Here is a 22058-nt window from a genome sequence, read left to right on the forward strand (position 1 = left end):
ACAACCAGGATCTGCCCACTTGTGTTCCTGACTCTCAGCCAGTAAGTCAGCACGCATTGGGTCAGCCAGTCAGTCAGCACACATTGGGTCAGCCAGTAAGTCAGCACACATTGGGTCAGCCAGTAAGTCAGCACACATTAGGGAGTCCGTCCACTGCTGGGGCTGAGGGGCCACAGCCTGCTGGCTCCTGCTGATGCTTGAGTGAGCAGAACAGGCCAGGAGTGACCTGTGTCTGCACTCCCACAGCTGTCACCTTTGTTCCTCAGCTAATTGTCCTCTGCAGTCTTTGTCTAGCTTAGCATTATGACGAAAGAAACTCTTCCCACACTCATGCAATCATTTACAAACAATTATTTTTGGTAGGTGTTGAATATTCATCTATCATTAATATACCACTTCTTTAATTAATCAATCAGAATTAATATAAACACTTCACTCTGAGGGAAACAGGCTTGAGAGCAGCAGTGGTATTTATTCGCTAGAACTGACTAGAAGCCATTTCTCTCTCCTTAAACTTCCTTTCTGCCCTCCCCCTCTCTATTCTCCATATTTCTCTCTATTTTCATATTTCTTCTTGCTCTCTCTTCATAGTTCTTTCCCCCCTTCTCTCTCTCCCTTCCTCTCTCCCTCTCTCTCCCTCCCCCACCTCTCTCTCACTTGACTAGCATGCTCAGAACACTAGGCTTGATGCCCAGCAGTTCATAAACCAGGTGTGATGGAGCACACCCATAATCCTAGCCCTTGGGCAGTGGAGGACAGAGGAGCAGACGTTCTGAGTCATTTTCAACTGTAGAACAAGCTGGAGACCTGCTCTACACAAGACCCTGTCTCAAAAACCAAACTGAAAGGAAACATCTTGTATTTGAGTATCAATTTGTGACTTCCTGTGTTTGCCACAACATTCTACGATAAGCACATGCTTTGGCAATATCTCACTAATTTATAAGAAATGAAAGGGAACAAAATCCAGAAGTTTAGCTCCTTGAAGATGTGGGAAAGCACGCTTCTAATAACCAACACGAGGCAATGAGATCACATCTCTGGGAAGTGAAAGTGAGTTCCATTTTCTAAGGAAAAGAAGTCCTTAAGTCAAGACCACACTAGTGATGACTCAGCACTATTACTCTTGAAGAAGAAAGTCCTGGGGCAGGAAAGGAAGAATTGAGAATCAGGACAGAGAATGAGCTTGGAGGGTGTGCCACATGATGCAGACCAACAGCCAGTTACGTGTGTGACAGAATGATACTGCATAATAAACCAGGAGTCCTGAGCTTCCAGACTTAGAAAGCCCTGCTGCCCAGTTTTCCATAAGTGGGAGGCACACTCCGAAGGCTGCAAGGCCATCTTCAGGTGCAGCAAGGTCCCTTCTGCAGGAGTCTAGCCAAAGCCACGGGACTTGCATGGACTGTTAATATTGGTGAGACACAGAACTTGACTGGATCCAGTTACTGAGCTTTCCCGTTCTCTACTTACTGAAATTTATCTTTTAAGGAGTAGATTCCAGGTCCTTGTGCATACTATAAAAGAACTCTAACACTGAGTATAATGAATGATTCTCAATTCTCCCCTTTCCTGCCCCAGGACTTTCTTCTTCAAGAGTAATAGTGCTGAGTCATCACTAGTGTGGTCTTGACTTAAGGACTTCTTTTCCTTAGAAAATGGAACTCACTTTCACTTCCCAGAGATGTGATCTCATTGCCTCGTGTTGGTTATTAGAAGCGTGCTTTCCCAAATCTTCAAATCTCCAATTAAAAAAAAAAAAAGATATAAGATTAAAACGCTTGATATGATTGTTAAGTTGGAAACAGATAATTATTATAAGATGTTGTCCTGGGAGAAAAGTAAATAGTCTTGCCAAGTTTTGATTTTGACTAAGCTAACTATTGATGCTCTAATTTCTAAATTAACTACCCAAAGAGTGAAAGCTGGATATTTAGTTTCTAAATCGGTAAATGGGGGGCATAATTCAAAGACGGGTAGGGGTATGGGAAGGGGGGAGGGAGAAAAGGGGAAAGAAAAGTGAGCTGTAGATCAAGTTAATGACAGATGTCCAAATCTTTCTGTATTTACACTGAAATGAGCGGATCAAGTGTCTTGGCTAGAACTTAAAGATTGGATCGCCAGAGCTGAGTAAGAACTGGAATCAGCCTGCATGTGACTTGCAAGAGATGCATAAAGGCTATGAGTAGAAGCATAGATACAACATACTGGGCAGACTCTAAACCAGAAGAAAGTCGTCTCTTTAATGAGGGTAGAAACATTTCTACAACACAAAGAAGGTCATCTTAATAATAAAAGTTTGTCTTTACCAGGAAGGTACAAAATTTAAAATACGTGTGCACTTGATAATTCAGACTCAAGTCAGAACCACTCAAGCAACAGATACACCATAATCATAGCAGAGATATTTTTAAGCACCGCTTTCTCAGTAATTACTATAACAAGCAGTAGGCAACAAGAAGCCAGGATATAAAATGCAGCATGTCCCAACGTCCCTCTGCCCGCAGCACAGAGGCAGTGCTACAGTGCTGCAACCCACAAATGCAGCAGACACATCATAGTTAAGTGTGTGGGGATATTTCTGATATACCGAGCCAAGGAGAAGAGATAGAGAAAACGTAAAAGCCTTAAAATCTATAACATACATTTTTTTTTTTTTGACTTGAATACAACGGAGCTAGAACCCAGCAGCACAAACAAGAGATCCCACATGCTATGGGATGAAGAACTGAGCTTCTGATTAACCTTGGAGTCCACGGATGAATCAAAGTGGAAATTAGGAAACCTTTAGAATCAAACCAGGAAAATCTGACAGATTAAAGCTGTTCTTAGAAGGAAGTAGAAGTCTTACATGAATTATATAAGAAAAAATAGACCAAAAATTGTATGTTAAAAAGCTAGAGAAGAATAAAATAAGCAGGATGGAAAATGTAATTAAGATAAGATGCACGATTAATTGAAATTGGAAAACATCAATGATGTGGTGAGGACCAGCGAGCTGCAAGCTGCTTCTTTGAAGAAGCGAATTAAATTGATGGCTCTCTACAAAACGGATAAAAACTAAAGAGAGCCGCCATCCCCAGGAATGGGACGGCACAGACACAGATCACATAGATCCTAACAAAAGAGAAGAAGGCGTCCGCAACTTCGTGTCAGTAATGCCGAACACCTAGATACTGAAAATCCAAATCCAAGACAAAACAATTTACAAAAAGCCAGCTTGAGAAATAAAGTCTGACTCGCCTCAGAACATCAGGAAAATCATCACTAAGGAAAGTCCTGGCCCCACAGACGACCTCGCTACAAGCTCTACCACACGCCCAAGGAGCAAATGATTCCAAAACCACACGGATTCTGTATTCAAAAAAAGGGGGGCATATTTCTCAGTTTTTGCATATATACTTGTTACTAAAACCTGGGAAGGATTATGTAAATTTGAAAAACCTACAGGCCAACTCATCAAAATGGATGCAAAAACCTTACACTTACAAATTATTAGCAAATTGGCCCTTTCTGTTTGTTTAAATTTATTAAACATTCATTTTATTGAAAATGTACCACAAACAAGTTGGGTCTACTCTACGAATATAAAGATTCAACAATAGAAACCCAATTTTGTTTTTTAATATTGTGAGTGTGTGTGTGTGTGTGTGTGTGTGTGTGTGTGTCTGTGTGGGTATGTCGGTGCAGTTGCCAGCAAAGGCCAGAAAAGAGTGTACGATCCTCTGGAGCAGGAGTTACAGGAGGTTGGGAGCCACCTAATTGGGATGCTCAGCACTGAACTTGGGTCATCTACAACAGCAGCATACGTTTTTAACCATCGAGCCACCTCTCCAGCCCCTACATGGTTCTCTTAATGTGATTTCCTTTTCCTTTTAGGGGTAGTATCAATCTGATGTTTTTGTTTTTTGATTGACATGAAAAAATTATGCATATAGGACAGGAGGTGATGTTTCTGTTTGTGTCCAAATGTGTAAGATCAAATTAGGGTAATTAGCATACACGTTATCTTCAACATTCATCATTTCTTTCTGGTGACAACACTTAGAATTTGTCCTTGTGCCACTTTGAAACATGCAATGTATCCATGTTAATTATTAATGTGATTATCTTATATGCAGAACAATAGTCTGTAAAATTAAAGACCTATTCACGATAAGTTTTTCATTAAAGAAAAACTTGCAAAAATGTCAGACTCGTTGAAATGTTGAAAGTATCTCTTAGCAGCCAAGAAAACGAGGCTGGCTGTTATTAAGACATCTTTTTAGCAGGGTACTAGATGTCCCAGCCCGTGTGGTCACAGAGTTAGAATCAAATGGCATGGGGCTTAGAAAGGAAAAACAAAATGTATTGTTTGCATATGATATAATCATGTTGAAAAATCTAAAAGATTCCATGGAAATCTTCGGAATTAAGAAAGGGGACATCTGGGTGCAAAGATATTGACTATCAAAATGCTAGTTAAAATCAGCAAAGACTATTTCAGAATATGTAAGATCGGTGCGGAGAAAAGGATGGAAAATTATACAACTGAGGGACTGAGCTGGGTGGAGAGGCTGCTGCCTCTGTAGGTCAGAGGCTTAGGTAGTGCAGAGTTTGTATCCCTTCCTAAATCGACAGCTAGGTTATTGCAGTCTGAATGAAGAGAGGACTCAAGAGTTTGTGTCTGTGTTGCTGTGAACATAGCTGGTTTCTCCAGCCGTAACAGAAGTGCAGGGGCCAGGATATTCTTAGTGTCAAACCAGGTGGGTGTATCAGCTACTCTGCTCGCGGCTGTAATCAAATACCTAGCAGGAAGAATCTTAAGAGAGTTTAGGGAACATGGTCCATTATGCTGGAAAGGCACAGAGGCAGTGACATCAGAGTTCTTAGCCTGGAGGCGAGGCGGGAGGGGGGTGGGGAAGGGGGGTAGAGGGTGCTGCAGCTCAGCTTCCCTCTTTTTATTCTGTCTGCCCCACGCTCCACCTGCCACTCACAGGCAGGGCGAGTGCTCCCTTCCCAGCTACACCTCCTTGGAGCACCCTCACAAACACTCAGAAGTGCATCTCCTTGGTGACTGTAAATCCAGTCAAGTTGACAAAGAAAGGGGACCAGCACAGCAGCCGACTGGGTTTATAGACACAGACATGTTCTCAGCTGCAGTTACTAAGATGGTGTGGCGCAGGGACAATGATAGAGTGGCAGAGCATACCTTAAATCACTTCAAGATGGGTGGTGGCATTTGGGGAAGGGCAAAAGAAGTTACGTGGGATTCCCTATCTTTTTTTTCTTCTCTTTTCTTTCCTTCCTTTCCTCAACCAATCCTCTTATTATAGTCTCTCCTTATAGACTGCTGTGCTTAGTGTCTCGGGTAGGGTGGCAGGGAGGAAATCCTTGGGCTTAGCCCTATGGATTCTCAGGGTATGGCATTATAATCCCAGAGGAGTGGCTTGGTTTGAAGAGCAAAGCTGGGTTCAGGTACCAGAGTGTGGGAGGCCCTCTGTGAAGAGGGGATGAATCAGCCCAGAAGGCCCAGGACCACCCAAACCAGGTGAAGACCTGGGAACAAGTGTCCGAGGCAGAGGATGGGTGGCCAGGCCTATGGCTGGGAAAAGTGCAGGGAGAAAAGGGGCGGGGCTTGCTGGAGCCTCACAACTGCCATAAGGACTTCAAGGGGACTCCATTGGGGAGCTATTTGTGACAAATGGCCCTTGCCAGTTGAAGGTGGCCATGAGAGTAGAAACTGTTGGTTTGGGGGGTGCTTATAGGGAGGTACGATGTGTTTGACTTAAAACAGTTGTGAGGACTAAAAGCACCCATCTGATTGTCTCGCCTGTGTATCTTTACCCAGGAATGCACACAGTTCAGGGCCAGCTCTGACTGCTGCGGGGTAAAGGGAAGGGGCTGGGTTTTTGTTGATAATGTAATACTAGCTGATAGAGCATGGAGTCTCACCAGGCTGTAGGGAACATGGAAGGGAGCCTGCATGAGAGACTGGGGGATGCGGTTAGGGAACTGTGAATGGACTCGCATGTCACAATCAGAAGTTAGGTGAGTAGGAGGCCCTCCCCTGCCTCCCTCTCACAAGAACGGGGAGACCTAGTTGAGCCTTCAAAGGACACAGTGTCTACCGGCTCTAGTTGTCAACAAACACGCCAGTTTCAGTAATTTCTGTTACATTATGGCATATCCTGGGAATGGCCACCCCAGCTCTTTAAGCTTGTCCCTTGCTGACTTCTAGGAGTCACAGAAACTCCAAGAATCCTCCAGATGGTTTGAGGATTTGAGGACATCAGTGACCTCAGACTCTTGAGGGACTCTTACAGGTTTGGCTGATGGAAATTTGATTGAGTGGAGGAATGCCTCCAGTAGAGGGCGCCCTGGAGCTGAGTTTGGAGAAGCGCCTGGGCGGAGGCTGAGAGGAGAGGAGGCAGGCTTTTGTGGGTGCAGTATTGGGTTCTGAACTGAGCAACCAGTAAATAAGAGAAGGCCTTTTTGAGGGGGTATTGAGCTGAGACTCAGCAGTCAGGCAACGTGGATTTGAGTTCCAGGTCAGACACTAGCTCGCTGTCTTGGTGTTCGGCAAACACTGAGTCCATCATTTAATGATGGTGTGTCTCTGTTTGGTTCACCCTTGGGACTTTAAAACAATAGTCTCTCAGGGTTGGGAGCATAAAATGATTCTTATTATATCAAGAGCCTACGTAGTACTGTGGCTTAGCCACATATTCTGAAAATGTCGGCTGTTGGGATGTTGTTGCTGAGACTGCTATTTGGTAGGAGAATGGAACGCTGTTCCTTAGTCCTTTTTTGGTACAAACAAGGAGATAGAGGGACAAAGAGAGCATCCACCTCACATTGCATCAGTGAAAATCTGGAATTGCCAAACTGAGTCTCTAGGTTCTTCAGAACCATGGCCTGCCTTGTTCCCACAAGAATAGGAAGGGTGTCGGGAACCACTGATAGAGTTCCCAGAGACACACTGCCTGTCCCCCAGGGGTCAGCTTTCCTGAGCCTGAGTGGGAGCTTCCCAAGTGGCCAAGAGAAGACGTTACCAAGCGGAAGGTACGGAGCACAGACAGACTGCCCTTCTTGGATGCGCTCAGCTCCAGCAGGCTCACGGTGACGATGACACAGTCGAAGATGTTCCACTTCTTCTGGAAGTAGTAGTAGGGGTCGAAGGCAATGATCTTGAAGGCCATCTCCATCGTAAAAAACACGGTGAAGACCTGAGGGAGGGAACAAGGGTTCACTGCTGTGAGGTCTCTGCCTGGGGACATGATGACAAGGGCAGCAAGAAAAATCTTGTTTATAAGATAGCAAAGCATGCTGGGTGTGGTGGCACATGCTTGTAACCCCAGCCTGCAGGAAACTGAGGTGGGAGGATCTCAGGGTTGAAGCCAGGCTGGGCTATACAACAAAATCCTGTCTTAAAACAACATTAAAGGAGGAGGAGGAGGAGGAGGAGAAAGAGGAGGAAAAAGAAGAGGAGAAAGAGGAGGAGGGAGAGGAGGAGGAAGGGGAGGAGGAAGAGAAAAAGGAGGAAGAAGAGGAGGAAGAAAACAGCAGATCCTTTTGTCTGTTCTTGAGGACTATAGATGGGAATTTCTGAGCTACTGACATTCAGAGAAGACACAAAAGAACTCAGGTTTCCATTTCTCTCTCTCTCTCTCTCTCTCTCTCTCTCTCTCGTGAGTGTGTGTCTCTGTGTGTGTATGTATGTATGTATGTATGTATGTATGTGTGTGTGCGTGCGTGCGCGCGCATGGATGTGCATCAGTCTATGTAGAGACCACAGGCTGATATGGAATGGCTCCCTCATCACTCTTTACCTTACACCTTGCAGAGGGCCTCTCATTTGAACCCAGAGTTCACCTATTCAGCTGCACCCCTATTCAGCTGCACCCCATAGCCAGCTTGCTCTGGGAACCTCCTATGTCACACTTCTGAGTGCTGGAATACCAGGTGGGCCAACACACCTACCTGCTTGAACGTCTGTGGTTGCTGGGGTCTAAACTCCCTCCAGTCCTTGGGTCTCGTAAGTTCTTTACCTGCTGAGGCATCCTCCCTGCATCTGCTCTTCCATCCCAGTGGTGGTGGGTGCAGAGTAAGCGGTAACCGCTAGGATACACTTTACTATATAATTAGGTCAACAAGAGTCACTCCGGTTCAACAGCTAAAATGTGTGGTAAGACTAAAGTAAACATGCCAGCTCAGGCACATCCTAGCTTACATAAGCTTGAATAGGCAATGCACCCTTTTCATGCCTCCATTTCCTCATCTGTGTAATGGGTATGATGAGAGTTAAGTGCTTGGGTAGTTCTCAGTTGGTATTAAGTCACAAAAAAATAGCAGTGACTAAGATCAGTGATCTATGGTCTCTTAAGATTCCCTTTTGCACTGAAAGTCTTCAGTATTCTTACCCAGGAGAGAACTCTGACCTTAAAGGTGGTTAAGCATCAGGCAACAAAAGCCAGCAAGGAAAGGAGGCAAGGGAGGGAGAAAGCGAAAGGACTGGGGTCAGGACTTGGTCCTCCCAGGCTTTACCAAGGCCACAGAAGAGCCTGGAGATGAGACAGTGCTGGCCTCTTCCTGGCAGACATAGAATGGAAGAGTGTTTGGGACCTGCCCAGGCAACGTCACACAGGACAGACCAGTCTTCTGGATGCGTTTATTGCATAGCATATGCATCTGTGCACGCCTCTGTCCCCTGCTCTGTCCTCCATTCTTCAATGACAACACTGAAAACCATATCCAGGGTCCAGGGAAATGGATCAACTGGCCAAGTACTGCCACAAATGCAGGAGGACCTGAGTTTAAGTCCCCCAATCCCTGTACAAAGCCTGGCCTGGTGGAGCACACCTGTACTCCCAGTGCTGGAGAGGTGGAGGCAGGAGGGCCCCTGGGACTCACTGGCCAGCCAGCCTAGCTGAATGAATGAGACCCAGGCTCAGTGAGACTGTCTCCAAAACAATGGGGTTTGGAGAATGGAGGACAGGAAAGAACACGGTGAAAATATACTTCATGAAATTCTTAAAGAATATATAAATATATAAAATCAACAACAACAAAATTGGGTAGATCCTGAGGAATGATGTTTGTATGAGGTTGTTGTTTAGTCTTCAGACACCATGCAGACACATATGAACACACATGTATATGCACATGCACACATACACACATATGCACACACATAAGCACAAACATGCACACACATGCATGCACACACATGCATGCACACACATGCATGCATATACACATGCACACAAACACACTTGTACACATACATGTACACATATATGCATACATAGATGAACACATACACACATAAGCACAAACATGCACACACATGTACACACATACATATATACACAAACATGCTCACAAACAGATACATACATATACATATATATGCACACATACATATACACACATAAGCACAAACATGCACACACATACACATAAACACAAACATGCACACACATGCATGCACATACACATGCACACAAACACACATGAACATGTAAATGTACACATATATGCACACATATATGCACATATACATACATACACACTTAAGCACAAACATACACACACATACACATAAACACAAACACACACATGCACATACACATGCACACAAACACACATGTATACATACATGTACACAGATATGCACACATGCATGCATACACACACATAAGCACAAAAATGTACACACACATACACATAAACACAAACATGCACACACATGCATGCACATACACATGCACACAAACACACATGCACATGTACATATATATATGCACACATATATACATATAAGCACAAAAATGCACACACACATAAACACAAACACACACACACACACACACACACACACACACACACGCCCGCATGCACATACACATGCATACAAGCTCACATGCACACACTCCACACATTGTCTTTGATGGAGAAGTGACACTGAAGTATCTCCCTCCAGCTTAGCTTGGCTTCTCCAGCTTTGACCTCCTGAATTTAAGCTCCACATTTCCTCATCGCTGCTCGGCCTCTCTGCTCTGAGTCACACCAGCGCACCACCCATGAGAGCATGGAGCCACCCACCCAACGTCCCCACAAAACGGCTGAGGCAGTGCCACCACCAGTATGGCTGGCTCACTCACAATGTTGCCGGCTTGGAGCATGGCATCGAAGGCTTCGGTCATGGGGTAGTGTTCCATGGCCATGAAGACAGTATTCACCACGATGCACAGGGTGATGGTGAGCTCTGCAAAGGGGTCAGTCACCAGCTCGAAGAGCATCATCTTGAACTTCCTCCACTTGGGGCAGCACTCCCAGATCAGGTACTTCTGGGCTAAGCTGATCAAGCAGGGTGGACACTTCAGCTTAGACTCTTCCAGCTCTGCATAACGGGGGAGTCAATGGCAGCTGTCATTCACATGTCGCCTTGGAACCCCATCCTGTGGTCATGATCTAGATGCATACCAATACCCGTGACCTTCAAGGTTCACTTCAGCCTCCCTTGGTCCTGTCACTGCAATCCACCTACCTACCCAGTCTTTCAGACTGTTGGCATCTCTCTCTCTTCTCTCTCTCTCTCTCTCTCTCTCTCTCTCTCTCTCTCTCTCTCTCTCTCTCTCTCTTTGTCTCTCTGTCTCTGTTTCTCTGTTGTTGCAGCCCTGGCTGGTCAAGAACTCACTTTGTAGAGCAAGCTGTCCTCATAGTCACAGAGATTCCCCTGCCCCCACCCCACCCCTGCCCCGCCTCCTGAGTTCTGGAACTACAGACATGCATCAGTGTGCTTGGGAGATGACAGTCTTTCACTAGCCTGGAACTCACTAGGTAGGTTAGGCTGGCCTGCCAGCAAGCTTTGGGATCGCTGCCTTGCTAACCAGGAATTCTAGGTGTGCATTGCCTCTCCTGGCTGCTCACAGTGTGGTATCTGAGGACTGCACTCAGGCCCCCACACTTGCGAGGCAAGCTCTGGCTGAGCCTGACCTCATCCCTCATTTTTTACTACCCACTGCTCACCTCTCAACTTAGCCCACTTAGATTTCACACCCATTCTCTCCTGGCTCCTTTGCAGATGTACTCAAGTCTTTCATCCACCTTCTCCTTCCTCTACACACCTGGTAAAGTACCCTATGTATTCATTCAGGTTTATTAACCTGGCCAGCTGACCATGGATGGACAACATACACACCCAACCTTACTGAAGCCATCCTTGAGCCTGTGACAATCCCTGCCCAGAAACTCTGCAGAGGCAACGGGTCCCCTTGAGTCATTTACCCCATTCAGCACATAGTGAAACCCAGTATGGTTTTTATCTTATTAATAAGAAATAATTTTAAAAATGACCAAAAACTAAATAAAAATGCCATGTGTCAATCAGATAGAAATCCAGTCCTTTATCCAATCAGTTCTGAGTCCACTCCTCCACTCCCACAGCCCATGACTCCTGTCTATGCTCATGGGCATCCCTCCGTCTCCTCAGAATTCAGAACCATTCATGGGACAGCTGCTGCTTCCACTTCCTCCTCCTCCTCCTCCTCCTCCTCCTCCTCCTCTTCCTCCTCCTCCTCCTCTTCCCCCTTCTCCCACCACTGGGTCTTCAGTGGGCCTTCATACGCTCTCCATCCCCTGCCTCCATGTCTACAGGATCAGGAGGAGATGCACCCCTCTGACTTAGGTAGAAGCCCCTCCCTTATGACCTACACAGCCCCTTCTCCACCCCTGATCACCACACATCAGTGTGTCAGCACCCTTTAACTGTATCTCAGCTTTAGAAGCATCCTCTCTGGACCATGTGTTCTTGCTCATTCGTTGCTTCTTCAAAAGCAAACTTCTTGGATGTTTCCTAAATGCAGTCTCCATTTCCCTTTCCTTTTCTCTGGAGACCCCGGTGTCTGGCTTGTCCCCTGCCCTGCCCCCCACAGCACTGGCAGCATCCATGAGCCAGGCTAGGATGCCTTAGTTTCTCTCTCCTCACAGAGCTGCTGTTTCTCAGCTTTTGTCTCTTGCTTCCTTCCTCCCCTGGCTTGAGCTGTTGGTGAGAGCAAACACTCCTCACTCCATTGATTCATCTTCCCCTAGGTAATCTTATTGGACCCCACGGCCCTACAAAACCACTTCCATGCAGATCGCTCCTGAATTACATGTCCAGCTTCTGATTTCTCTCTGGAGCCCCAGGCTCATCCCCGAAGCCTCCTCCACTACATTTCTGCTTGGATGTGTAATTGGGGCCATCCCTATGGAAGGTGATTTCATAGCTTTGGGCTTGCCTATAAATTCTACTGTGTGCCATACATCCTAGAGACAGACACACCAGCTGACGTGAGTGTTTCCCCCATGTTTCCTTTCACACACATTTTGCATACGAAAACTCTTTCACGGTAAGGTTTTACTAAAACACCTACCCACATTCTCTTCTTTCTTTGTAGCCTGGCTATTTTTCATGTCGACTTTTAGTGCATTGGCAGTTTGTTATGGCAGTGGAGCAGTGTATTGGTATGCCCCCACCCATCTTTGGTTGTTTATTTCAGCAGTTCTGATAGGATGTCCTGGTTTTGTAGGAAGTGGGAATGGCGTTTTTATCATGGTGTTTCCATATATTCTCATGTACACGTACGTCCCTTTCTCTTCCACAGACCAGACTATTTATTTCCAGTACCGTGCTGTGCTAATAACCCACTGTGAGTTTTTTTTTCAAACTACAGATGTCAAAACTGGCAGAGCACAGTTTTGCACAGAAGTTGGCGTGTTCTGGGAGCGAAATTAAGCATCCCTATTTGGAAGGAAGGTGGACTTCCCTGGACCTGCTTTGGCACCAAAAGGAAGCCCGAGAGCCAGTGTTGGGTGAGGACATTTACAGATACTGTTCTGCATGAAGCACAACGGGCAAGGGGTGTGTGTGCACATGTGTGTGTGCACATGTGTGTGTGTACACATGTGTGTGTGCACACATGTATGTGTGTGTGTGTGTGCACACTTGCAGAAGCCAGAGGTCAATGTTAGTGCCTTCCTCATTTGCTTTTCTATGAACCTGGATCTAAGATCTGGGGATGTGGTGTTTCCACCCCCAGTACTGAGGTCATGGGCCCATAGGCTTGTGGCCAGCTTTTACAGGAGTCTGGACATCTGAATTCAGGTCATCATGTTTGCACAGTGGGCGCTTTATCAACTGAGCCACCTCAGCTCTGTAGCTACCATGGCTGATCTTGATTGACTGAGAAACAGAAACAAGAGCAATCACACTTTTGCTAGCCTTGAACGTGGCCACACCTCCTTCCCAGCAGTCTTTGGAAAGACTGTTCCTCCTCTTAGGAGGAGTGTCCTTCTCCCTTGAGAAAACAGGCCACAGTCTCCACTTGGGCACCCTCTCTGGTCGATTCCAGACTCTACTTTAATGTCCTTCTGTACCCTTTCCACTGTTCCCATGTTCCAAGATCATCCCAGGTCAATATGCTCAAAAATCCTATTCTCAGAAGCCGCAAAGGTGTCCTCAGCCCCTACTGTCCTGTTCCATTTCTCTCTTCGTGCTCACAGGAAAAGTCCTGGACAAGGCAACACAGGCGCAGCATCTCCGTCTTCTCACCTCTCATTCTTCATGTATGTTCTCTACTACTGTTTAGCTACAATGATCCTGGTATGTGTGTGTGTGTGTGTGTGTGTGTCTGTCTGTCTGTCTGTCTGTCTGTGTCTCTCTCTTTCTCTGTGTGTCTGTCTGCCTCTCTGTATGTATCTCTGTCTCTCTGTGTGTCTGTTTGTCTCTATGTGTCTGACTCAGTCTGTGTCGTGTCTGTCTCTCTCTGTGTCTGTCTCTGTATGTGTCTGTCTCTCTGTGTCTGTCTGTCTCTGTGTGTCTTGTGTCTCTCTGTGTCTGTCTCTGTGTCTGTGTCTCTTATGTCTCTCTGTGTGTCTGTCTCTCTGTGTCTGTTTGTGTCTGTCTCTGTATGTATCTGTCTCTCTGTGTGTCTGTCTGTCTCTCTCTTTTTCAGTATGTACATTCATGCCTATGCAGATGAACCAATGGTGTGAGTGCATATATGTGTTTGTGTGTGTGTGTCATGTTGTGCATTTGATGCATGCGTGTGAAAGTGCAAGTGAATGTGCTTGTTGCCTTGTGACAGAGCCTTTGATTGAACACTCAGTTGACCGATGAGGCTAGACCAACTGTTCAGTGACCTCCTGGGAGACCCCCATTTCTAGTCCCAATGCGGGGTTACAGGAAAATGCAGCTGGCCCAATTATTTTTTTAGCACGGGTGCTGGAAATCTGAAGTCAGGTACTCATGCTCGTAAGGCAGGTACTGGACCCACTGAGCTAAGTCCCTGTCTGCTTTGATGATCCTGGGTAGACCCTGTGCGGACCAAAAACCTCCCTGTGACTATAGCCCAGTGCACACCTCCTGACCTCTCCATAGCTTTGCATCTGCTGACCTTCCTATTCTCCCTGAAGGAGTTTGCCCCCTTGTCTCTTCTCCACCTCCTGGTCCTCTCTGATGTCTCCATCCCCTTTTTTTTTCTTCTGTCTTTAATGGCGCCATCTCTTCTGAGCAACCATGACGTGTTGTAGTTTCCTGAGACTCTGCCTTAATTCTCCTTGATGTCGCCTCATCTTCTTGCATCTTTTCAAAACCACCACGTCTTTAGAGCATTATGGAAGATATAGCTGTGGGTCCCTCTCCTCATCTGGATTCCAGAACCATTAGCACTAAGCTAGCTTTCCTACCAGACACCACTACCTGGATGTCCCCAGGGGACTTCACATCCAACATGTCCCAGATCTTGGGCACCTTCCCGTGTCTTTCCTCTGAGGCCCCTGCTCCTCCCTACAATGCTCACACTGGTCACTGCACCAGCGCCCCTCCAGTTGCTTGTTCCAGAACCACATGTGCGCCATGTAGTTCTGAATCCCGTGACTCCCAGAGAGCCATGCAATCCTCCATTCTCTTTCATCCCCGCTGCCTCTCACCCCACTGAGAGTTTAGCACCCCAGCTCTTACCCAATTTTCTCCTGCTCTCCCTGCTGGCACCTTCCCACTTAAATCCCATCCTCTCAAGTATCAGAACAACTTATATAAAATCCAAGTCTTGCTCTCCTGCGTCCAGCCCCCCCAGCGGCGCCCCACTGCTCATAGATGAAGCCCAGTGTCCGTTAGAGTCTGGTGGGGTGCAGTCTTGTGGATCTAGGCCCAGATTGCTTTCCTTGCCTTATTTTGAGACCCCCATTGCCTTGATGTCTATGTTTCAGATAGCTCAGGCCTTTAAACGTCTGCCTAGGATCTGTCTGCCTAGGATACTTCCCTGACCCCGGGCAAAACTCCCTCTACTTCTTTAGTACCCTGCATTTCTCCAAGACACTTGACACCCCACGAGCAACTTGTCTCATGCCGTCCTCTCCTGCTAAGTGTGATAACGGCTGTGCTCACAGCAGCGAGTCGGAGTCTGGCCTTCTGGTTTGGATGATTGTCAAGTCTCAAGCTTGTATGCCAAGCCTGGATGGCTCGCAGGCCTTGAGTTAAGTGAACTGTCATGCTCCTATTGGCTTGAGCCAACCCTTTTCTGGTGCAGTCACCCTGAAGGAAGTGGTCCTTTCGATCCTGTCGTGACTCTGACAGTATGAGGCACACTCCATGAACCCTGCAATGGATGTAGCACCCAGCTAGAGAACAGGATGCACTTTATGTTCAGAAACTGCAGCCTAAGCTAGTGGTGTCTTTGCTCAGCTTTAATACGCTGTCTCCTGACTTTCCTGTCACTCCTGGAGCCCTCCCTTCTTTCTACCCCAAGACGTCGGATCATTTCTCATTTTAGCTTTTTCAACTGTTCAGTTCATTACCAATCAGCACCACCCTCCAAATGTCTCCTTTGGGCCCCATGCTCACTCACCATGAATTCAGCAACTGTTTGCTAGTGCCTGTAAAGCGCCATGCTGCTTATCTGGGTACCAAGATCCAGGTGTGAGCAGGGGAGGTGGATCTCCCACCCTCACGGGCTTTCAGCCTGAACAATGGATGTTGCAGACTAGACCTATGTCATCCAACCTCACAAAATGCTGCATGGTGTTTCTCAGATACAGTATTTCACCAGTGAGAAAACTGAGGTGTAGAAAGCCAGGAGAACGCCAAAGTCATCGCCTCGCTATACACGGCAGAGCCCGGGTACAAACCCAGGCACGTGGGCTCCAGACCCCTGTTCTCAACCCGGCGGTCTTCTTCACTTCTCTGCTCACATGTAATGCACTTGCCTTCACGTTTTCCTTGCTCCCACCCATCTTTCCTTCTGAGTCAAGGTCATGTGGTCTAGCCCTGGCCGATCTAGAACCCATTTTGCCTATTTCAGTCTTCCTAGTTCTGGAGTTTGGGGGACACACCTCCATGCCCAGCTTCTGTCTTATCCCTGGAAATTTTATTTGGTGTTTATGCCTGAGGATGTTTCTGTCATGGGTGTCACATGCTGACTCCCCTCTCGCCACTCAGATTTCTGGCCATCCCAGAAAGGCTGCCCCTTCTCTACTGCCTGGTCCTACACTGCCCTGTTAGAATCCAGAATCCCGAGTCTTACACTGCCCTGTCAGAGTCCCTGCTCTCCCTTACCTTCCTTCACTTTCCCTCTCAGCCCTTGTCACGGTTTCCACATCTACTTGTGTTGATCAGCTCTGTCTCCAGGGTGCACAGCCCATGACAGCAGGTATATATCTTGCTCACCATGAATCTCAGGCTCCTGGATCAATGCCAGATGTCTAACAGATGCCCAACAGATGTTTGAATAAATAATTTTTTTTAAAGTTCTGAGGAATAACTGAAAACACAAGCTATTTGAATTGTGCAGTGCAGCCTCCAGAGCTGTTGGGGACTTCTGTAGTGGGTACACAGGTAAGGGATTTGTCAAAGATGAGATTCCACCCATCCTGCAGTGAAGTAATAACTAGGGTAGAACAGCCTCTGTACTCAGAGAGGACACAGCCATGCTGTCTTGGGACTTGTGTGTACAGGGGGCCATGAGCTAGTCCCTCCTGGTTCCCCCTCTTGCTCTCAGCTGGATCACAGACACATTCCCTCAGGAAACTGAATCTGCTCCCATTTGGGTCCCTTGGGAAACTGAGTCTGCTCCCATTTGGTTGTCAGAATTGAAAAGGATTTGGTGAAATGGATTGGCCAATTTACTTCCCACATTTGGCACACAATAAGAGCTCAAGACAGAAATGAAGTCTTAATAGTGAAAGTTATAGCTATAGAGAACACGAGGAAAAACTTTGCCAGGCCGGGCCAGAAAACGAAAGACTTGAGTTCCTCACACACCCGGGAGGTGGCTGACATTGTCTCGTGTTTCTGAAGATCCAGTTGTGAGCATGCATGAGGCAGATGCTAATTCCAATAAGCGAACCGGGGCACTTCTTTATTGGAGTCTCTCTTGTTCTGGGAACTTTATGCACATAACAACCACATTAGTAAAGGAGGCTGGGGGCCTAAGGCATAAGAATGGAGACTATCAAGGCTCTCGGGCCACAGAGAGAGATCCTTGGCCCAGCTTAGACTCATCACAGCAAGGAAGACAGGCATCTCCATGAGCAACACTCACCCTCAATGACAGAAGTCATAATACTGACAACACTCATCGCCCTCTGTGCTCGGAAAGGTTCATTCAAGTAGTCCGCAGAGAGGAAGTTCTTCTGTCCTGCAGCATCCAGTGCCTGCCGGGACACAAGCAGGGCCACCGTGAGGGCGTCAATGGCAAGACCAGGCCATTTAGCTTCGTATTGGCTGCTCTTGCACAGTTGTGAGCCGCACTGTGAAGCCAGGAGCCCGAGGTAAAGCTTGGAGAAACAGGGATGGTGTCTGAACCTCAGGTTAGGAGCTCAGCTTCGAGGACCAGCACACAGAGGCAGGATGGATACAGTGCCCAGGTTGGAAGGTATGGGCCCAGCCAATACAATTTGAGTTTATTTGGAGAATGAGCTTGCCAAGTCCCAGGGGAGGTGAAGAAGCTTGGAAAATTAGGGATCTTGCTAAAGACAACTGAACATAGGTCCTCGAGATGTAGAAGGCCTTCAAGAGTCACCTTGCATTAGCTGGGTAGTTTCACCAGAAAGAATCAAGGTTGAACACTCAAGGACGTGACTGTCCCAGGAACAGATACAGGGGATTGAGGGGTGCATCCCAGTGACAAAATGCTTCATGAGGCATTTCTGGGATTCAAACAAACATTAGGGTTCAAATGGTAAGGTCAGGAGAACTGGGGAAGAAAAATAGAGGGTGTGGACCCTTACATTACCCCACACCTCAGCTGGGGTTTGAGGCAGCCAAGCTAACTAGACACAAGGAAGGACAGGGCTCTGGAGAAAAAAGCGAAACTGGCCTCAGCAAGCTCTGGTTGGCTCCCCTTGACCTGCTCCCTGAGAAGCACACCAAGGTATGCCCTTTCCCCTAATAAATTTCCAATTTAATGGCTACTCACTTTTTATCCACATTCTTACATCTGATGCATCTAATTGTAACACAGTGAACTTCTAAGAACACCTCTACCTGTTATAGAAAGGAAACCACTCAGACTGCCCAGGAGTGGACGTGAGGGAGAAACGCAGCCCAGGCCTCACTAAGTTCTGAAGCTGGCCGTCACTGTGTGGCTTGGACAGCTCTTAATCTGCACGGTGTATTCTCTGCCTCGCTGTCCACCTGCTACAAACACACTTTGTGCTCCCTGGCTGTTCTCTGTGCGATGTTTTCTGCTGGCTCACAAGAGCTAAGACGGCTGTGATTGGGATCAGAGAGGATTCTGGGGGCAAGCTCTTCCTGTGCATAGCACTACAGCACCTCCCAGAGAGCCCTGCAGCCTGGCTGTCATTTGCCCTGGAGACACAATCTTCATATGTCTTCCTGGCTCTGTGTCCAGAGAGGGCAACTTGAGCAAAGTAGTCACCCCATGGCTCCAGTCAGGCTCAGGTGACAGGAAGCAGAAGAACAGGAGAGAGAGAGAGAGAGAGAGAGAGAGAGAGAGAGAGAGAGAGAGAGAGAGAGAGGCAGACAGACAGACACAGAGAGACAGAGACCCGGAGAGATACACATAAAGACAGAGACAGAGAGGCAAAGAGGCACACACAGAGAAACTCATACACACACATTGAGAGAGACAGAGAGACAAAGTCATACAGAGAGAGAGAGAGAGAGAGAGAGAGAGAGAGAGAGAGAGAAATTGGGGAGTGGCTATTTATACCCTGTCCCCTTCAGCTGGCAGCAGTGTGATTCTCTGCCTGAGACCACAGGTCCCTCAGCCAGGGATCCTGACAAGCTCTGATTCGGGGCCCTTTGCTGACGTTTTCAGCTTGGGCATACAGCATCTCCTCACTATTGTTGCTCTCAGGGTCCCTCACTGTCCCTTGATTCCCTGAGCCTAGCCCACATCTCCGTGAATCCTTTACTAGTCCCTCCACTTGCCCCTGAAGCAGGCCACCCGCGTCTTCCTGGAATCCTGAGCCAGTGGAACCAACCACACAGTGCATCTTTACAAGCCTCTGCATAGGAATCTCTGGTAGCCAGCAGGAGCGTGTGGAGGTTGCAGAAGCACTGCTGGTGATATGGGAGGAGATCGCAAGTTAAATTGTACCTCCCAACCCAACAAGGCATCCTGGGATACCCACTGTGGATACTGACTTAAGGAGCAGGAGCCTGGCAGTTCCTATCCCTAGTCTGTGCCATTTAATGAGTTATTCATTCTGTGCAATGAGTCAAGGCCACTGCACCTCTACCAAGATTGGTCCCCGAGAACCCCTTAGAATTGGGTCAAACCTCATGGACAGTTTGCCCAGAGTTATAGGCTTCTATAGAAGGGTCCCTCGTTTTCCTTGCCCTTGTCAGAGGAGCACCTGGGACCATTCCAAAGCAGCGATGACCAGTAGAAACGGAAACACCAAGAAGAAATAAACACAAGGTTAAAGGGAAAATGAACCGCACCGCTGCATGCAGAGCAAATAGAAAACGCCCTCCACCTCAGACAACCCCTGTGGCTTTTCTGGGTCTGTTGGGTGGGAGGCATGGGACGGATGTTGTTAAAGACGCTTCTTTAGTGACGTTCAGTACTTGTGGGCAAGAGGCCCCTACTGGAGTCAGTCAGAGTATGGAGCATGCGTGAACTCACCGGGCCTTCAGGCGCTCCGGCGGCAAGCTCACCAGTGGGCACTCCGCGCTGTCCCTCTTCTCCATGTCTAGGGCCAGGGTTGGGGGACTGAGGCAGTGGGCATCTGGGGAGAGGACCTGCCTGCCCAGCACCCCTGCCCAGCAATATGGAACTTCGACGGCTTTCCTGGTCTCCGTGAAAGACCCCGTCATCCATGATCCCATCAGGAAATGAGACGTCTTGGCTGGGTGCGCGGAAGTGGAACACACTGCTGTGGCTAGCCCTGCGTCTTCCAGAAGAAAGGCCTAGGAAAGACTGGACATTGCCCCAGAATGAGCAGGAGATAAGATTGGATAGGAGCAATCCTCCCTAAATCCAGCGTGCACTTCCCTCCACCCACGCCCATGTCACATGACCTCTCCACAGCTATTTAGAGGCCTGAAGACATCCTGGGTAGCCATGGACAGAGAACCAAGAAACCGAGATCCTATACAGACTTCGGGAAGGACAGGAGAGGTGTGGTTATAGGATGCCTAAGATCAGCAAGGAGGTTACTGTTACCAAGTTTTGCCGGCTGGGCCAGGTGTTGGCCAGCCTTTGACGACAGACTCACTCAACCATGGCTGATCTAGGTTTCCATCTGCACACGGAGTGTCCCTGCCTAAGGAACTGCCTAAACTGGAGCTTGGGACACTGTTTTTGAATGAGTGAGTATGCTTTGCTGTCTGAAAATTAAGATGCACAACTCACCGGGTTCCATCTGTGTTAGCACAAGGGTTTGTGTTGGAATGAACGGAGGAGACAAGCGCTCTACAGTGTAATGAGCTGGCAGGATCCCTTGAGGCCGGCTTTGAACAGTCAACAATAGGAAGATTGAAGGAAGAGTTGCAGCCCAATTTCTTGGAAGAATAATGCTATTCTTCCAAATCGATAAACATTTCCCATCAAAAGCTTCCACCAAGTGAGAACTGCGGGGCTTCCTGATCCAGAGGAAAAGCTCCGGTTCTCGAATTCTCAGGCGCCGGAACCCCTCAGGGCGCCTGGATGGGGTTAGCTAATTCTCAGGATTGTAGGAACCTGGCCATAGCAAATCACCAGTCCTATGCCCAGATCAGAAATGTTACAGTTAGAATTCTCCTCTATGTCATAAAACTGAGCTCACTGTCTCCCCCCCCCCCACATATGGCTCTGTGTGTACATGTGCGTGTGTGCACAGGTCAGAGGACCACTTCAGGTGTTGCTTATCAAGCACTACTGCAACAAGGTCTATCGTTGCCCTGGAACTCACCAAACACCAAATAGTCTGGCTGTCCAACAAGCCCCGCACATCCTGCTGGTTCTGCTTACTCAACGCTGGGATTACAGGAGTACAGTGCCATCATGACTGGCTTTCTTTTCTCCCCCAAAGTGGGTTCTAGGAATTGAACTCATATTTTTGAGGCAAACACATCACCAGCTCAACCATCTCTCAAGCCCCTTAAGGTTTCCTTTCATGGTGGCTTGGAGCCTAACCCTGTTCCGGCACCACTATTGCCAGCCTAGTGTTCTACACAGAGCGCTCTGCCTAGACGTTATGCCCCAACTCTGTGGCGCTCACGCAAAAGCATGAGATGTTCCCATGTTGTAGGGAAAAAGGAAAATTGGGAAGCCTATCTTAACGCTAAGAAGACAGAGTTGTTTTCATTTGGACACCAAGCAAACTAAGGAAGGAACCAAGTAGATAAAGTAGGTCCACTGTTTGACCATCAGCACCTACTATTTATTTCAGAACCAATCTGTCTGTCAAGAGATGGACAATGATCTCTTTCCTGCGTCTCAGCTCTAACCTCTACATCATCACTTTGGGTCTGAAAAAGTCTTTGTAGGAAAACTCCAAGAGATCTATTTACCAGAAGAGCATATGTGGAGAGAGAGAGAGAGAGAGAGAGAGAGAGAGAGAGAGAGAGAGAGAGAGAGAGAGAG

At 47.5% G+C, this 22058-nt stretch overlaps 1 protein-coding gene across 3 annotated transcripts in view; it reads right to left on the reverse strand.

The window, feature by feature from the left end:
• Window positions 1–22058, reverse strand: part of Scn10a (sodium voltage-gated channel alpha subunit 10) — a 105622-nt gene that overhangs the window by 31836 nt on the left and 51728 nt on the right. For 2 of the 3 annotated variants that reach the window (XM_021207597.1, XM_021207598.1), the window contains 4 exons: window positions 20118–20411; window positions 17565–17676; window positions 10146–10384; window positions 7035–7208 (listed from right to left, as the gene is read on the reverse strand). In XM_021207597.1, coding sequence (XP_021063256.1) covers window positions 7035–7208; window positions 10146–10384; window positions 17565–17676; window positions 20118–20411 — 819 coding nt within the window. The remainder of the gene's footprint in view (window positions 1–7034; window positions 7209–10145; window positions 10385–17564; window positions 17677–20117; window positions 20412–22058) is intronic. The other variant, XM_021207599.1, reaches the window with a different exon arrangement.

Source organism: Mus pahari, chromosome 10, assembly GCF_900095145.1.
Source record: "Mus pahari chromosome 10, PAHARI_EIJ_v1.1, whole genome shotgun sequence".
Lineage (NCBI taxonomy): Eukaryota > Metazoa > Chordata > Mammalia > Rodentia > Muridae > Mus > Mus pahari.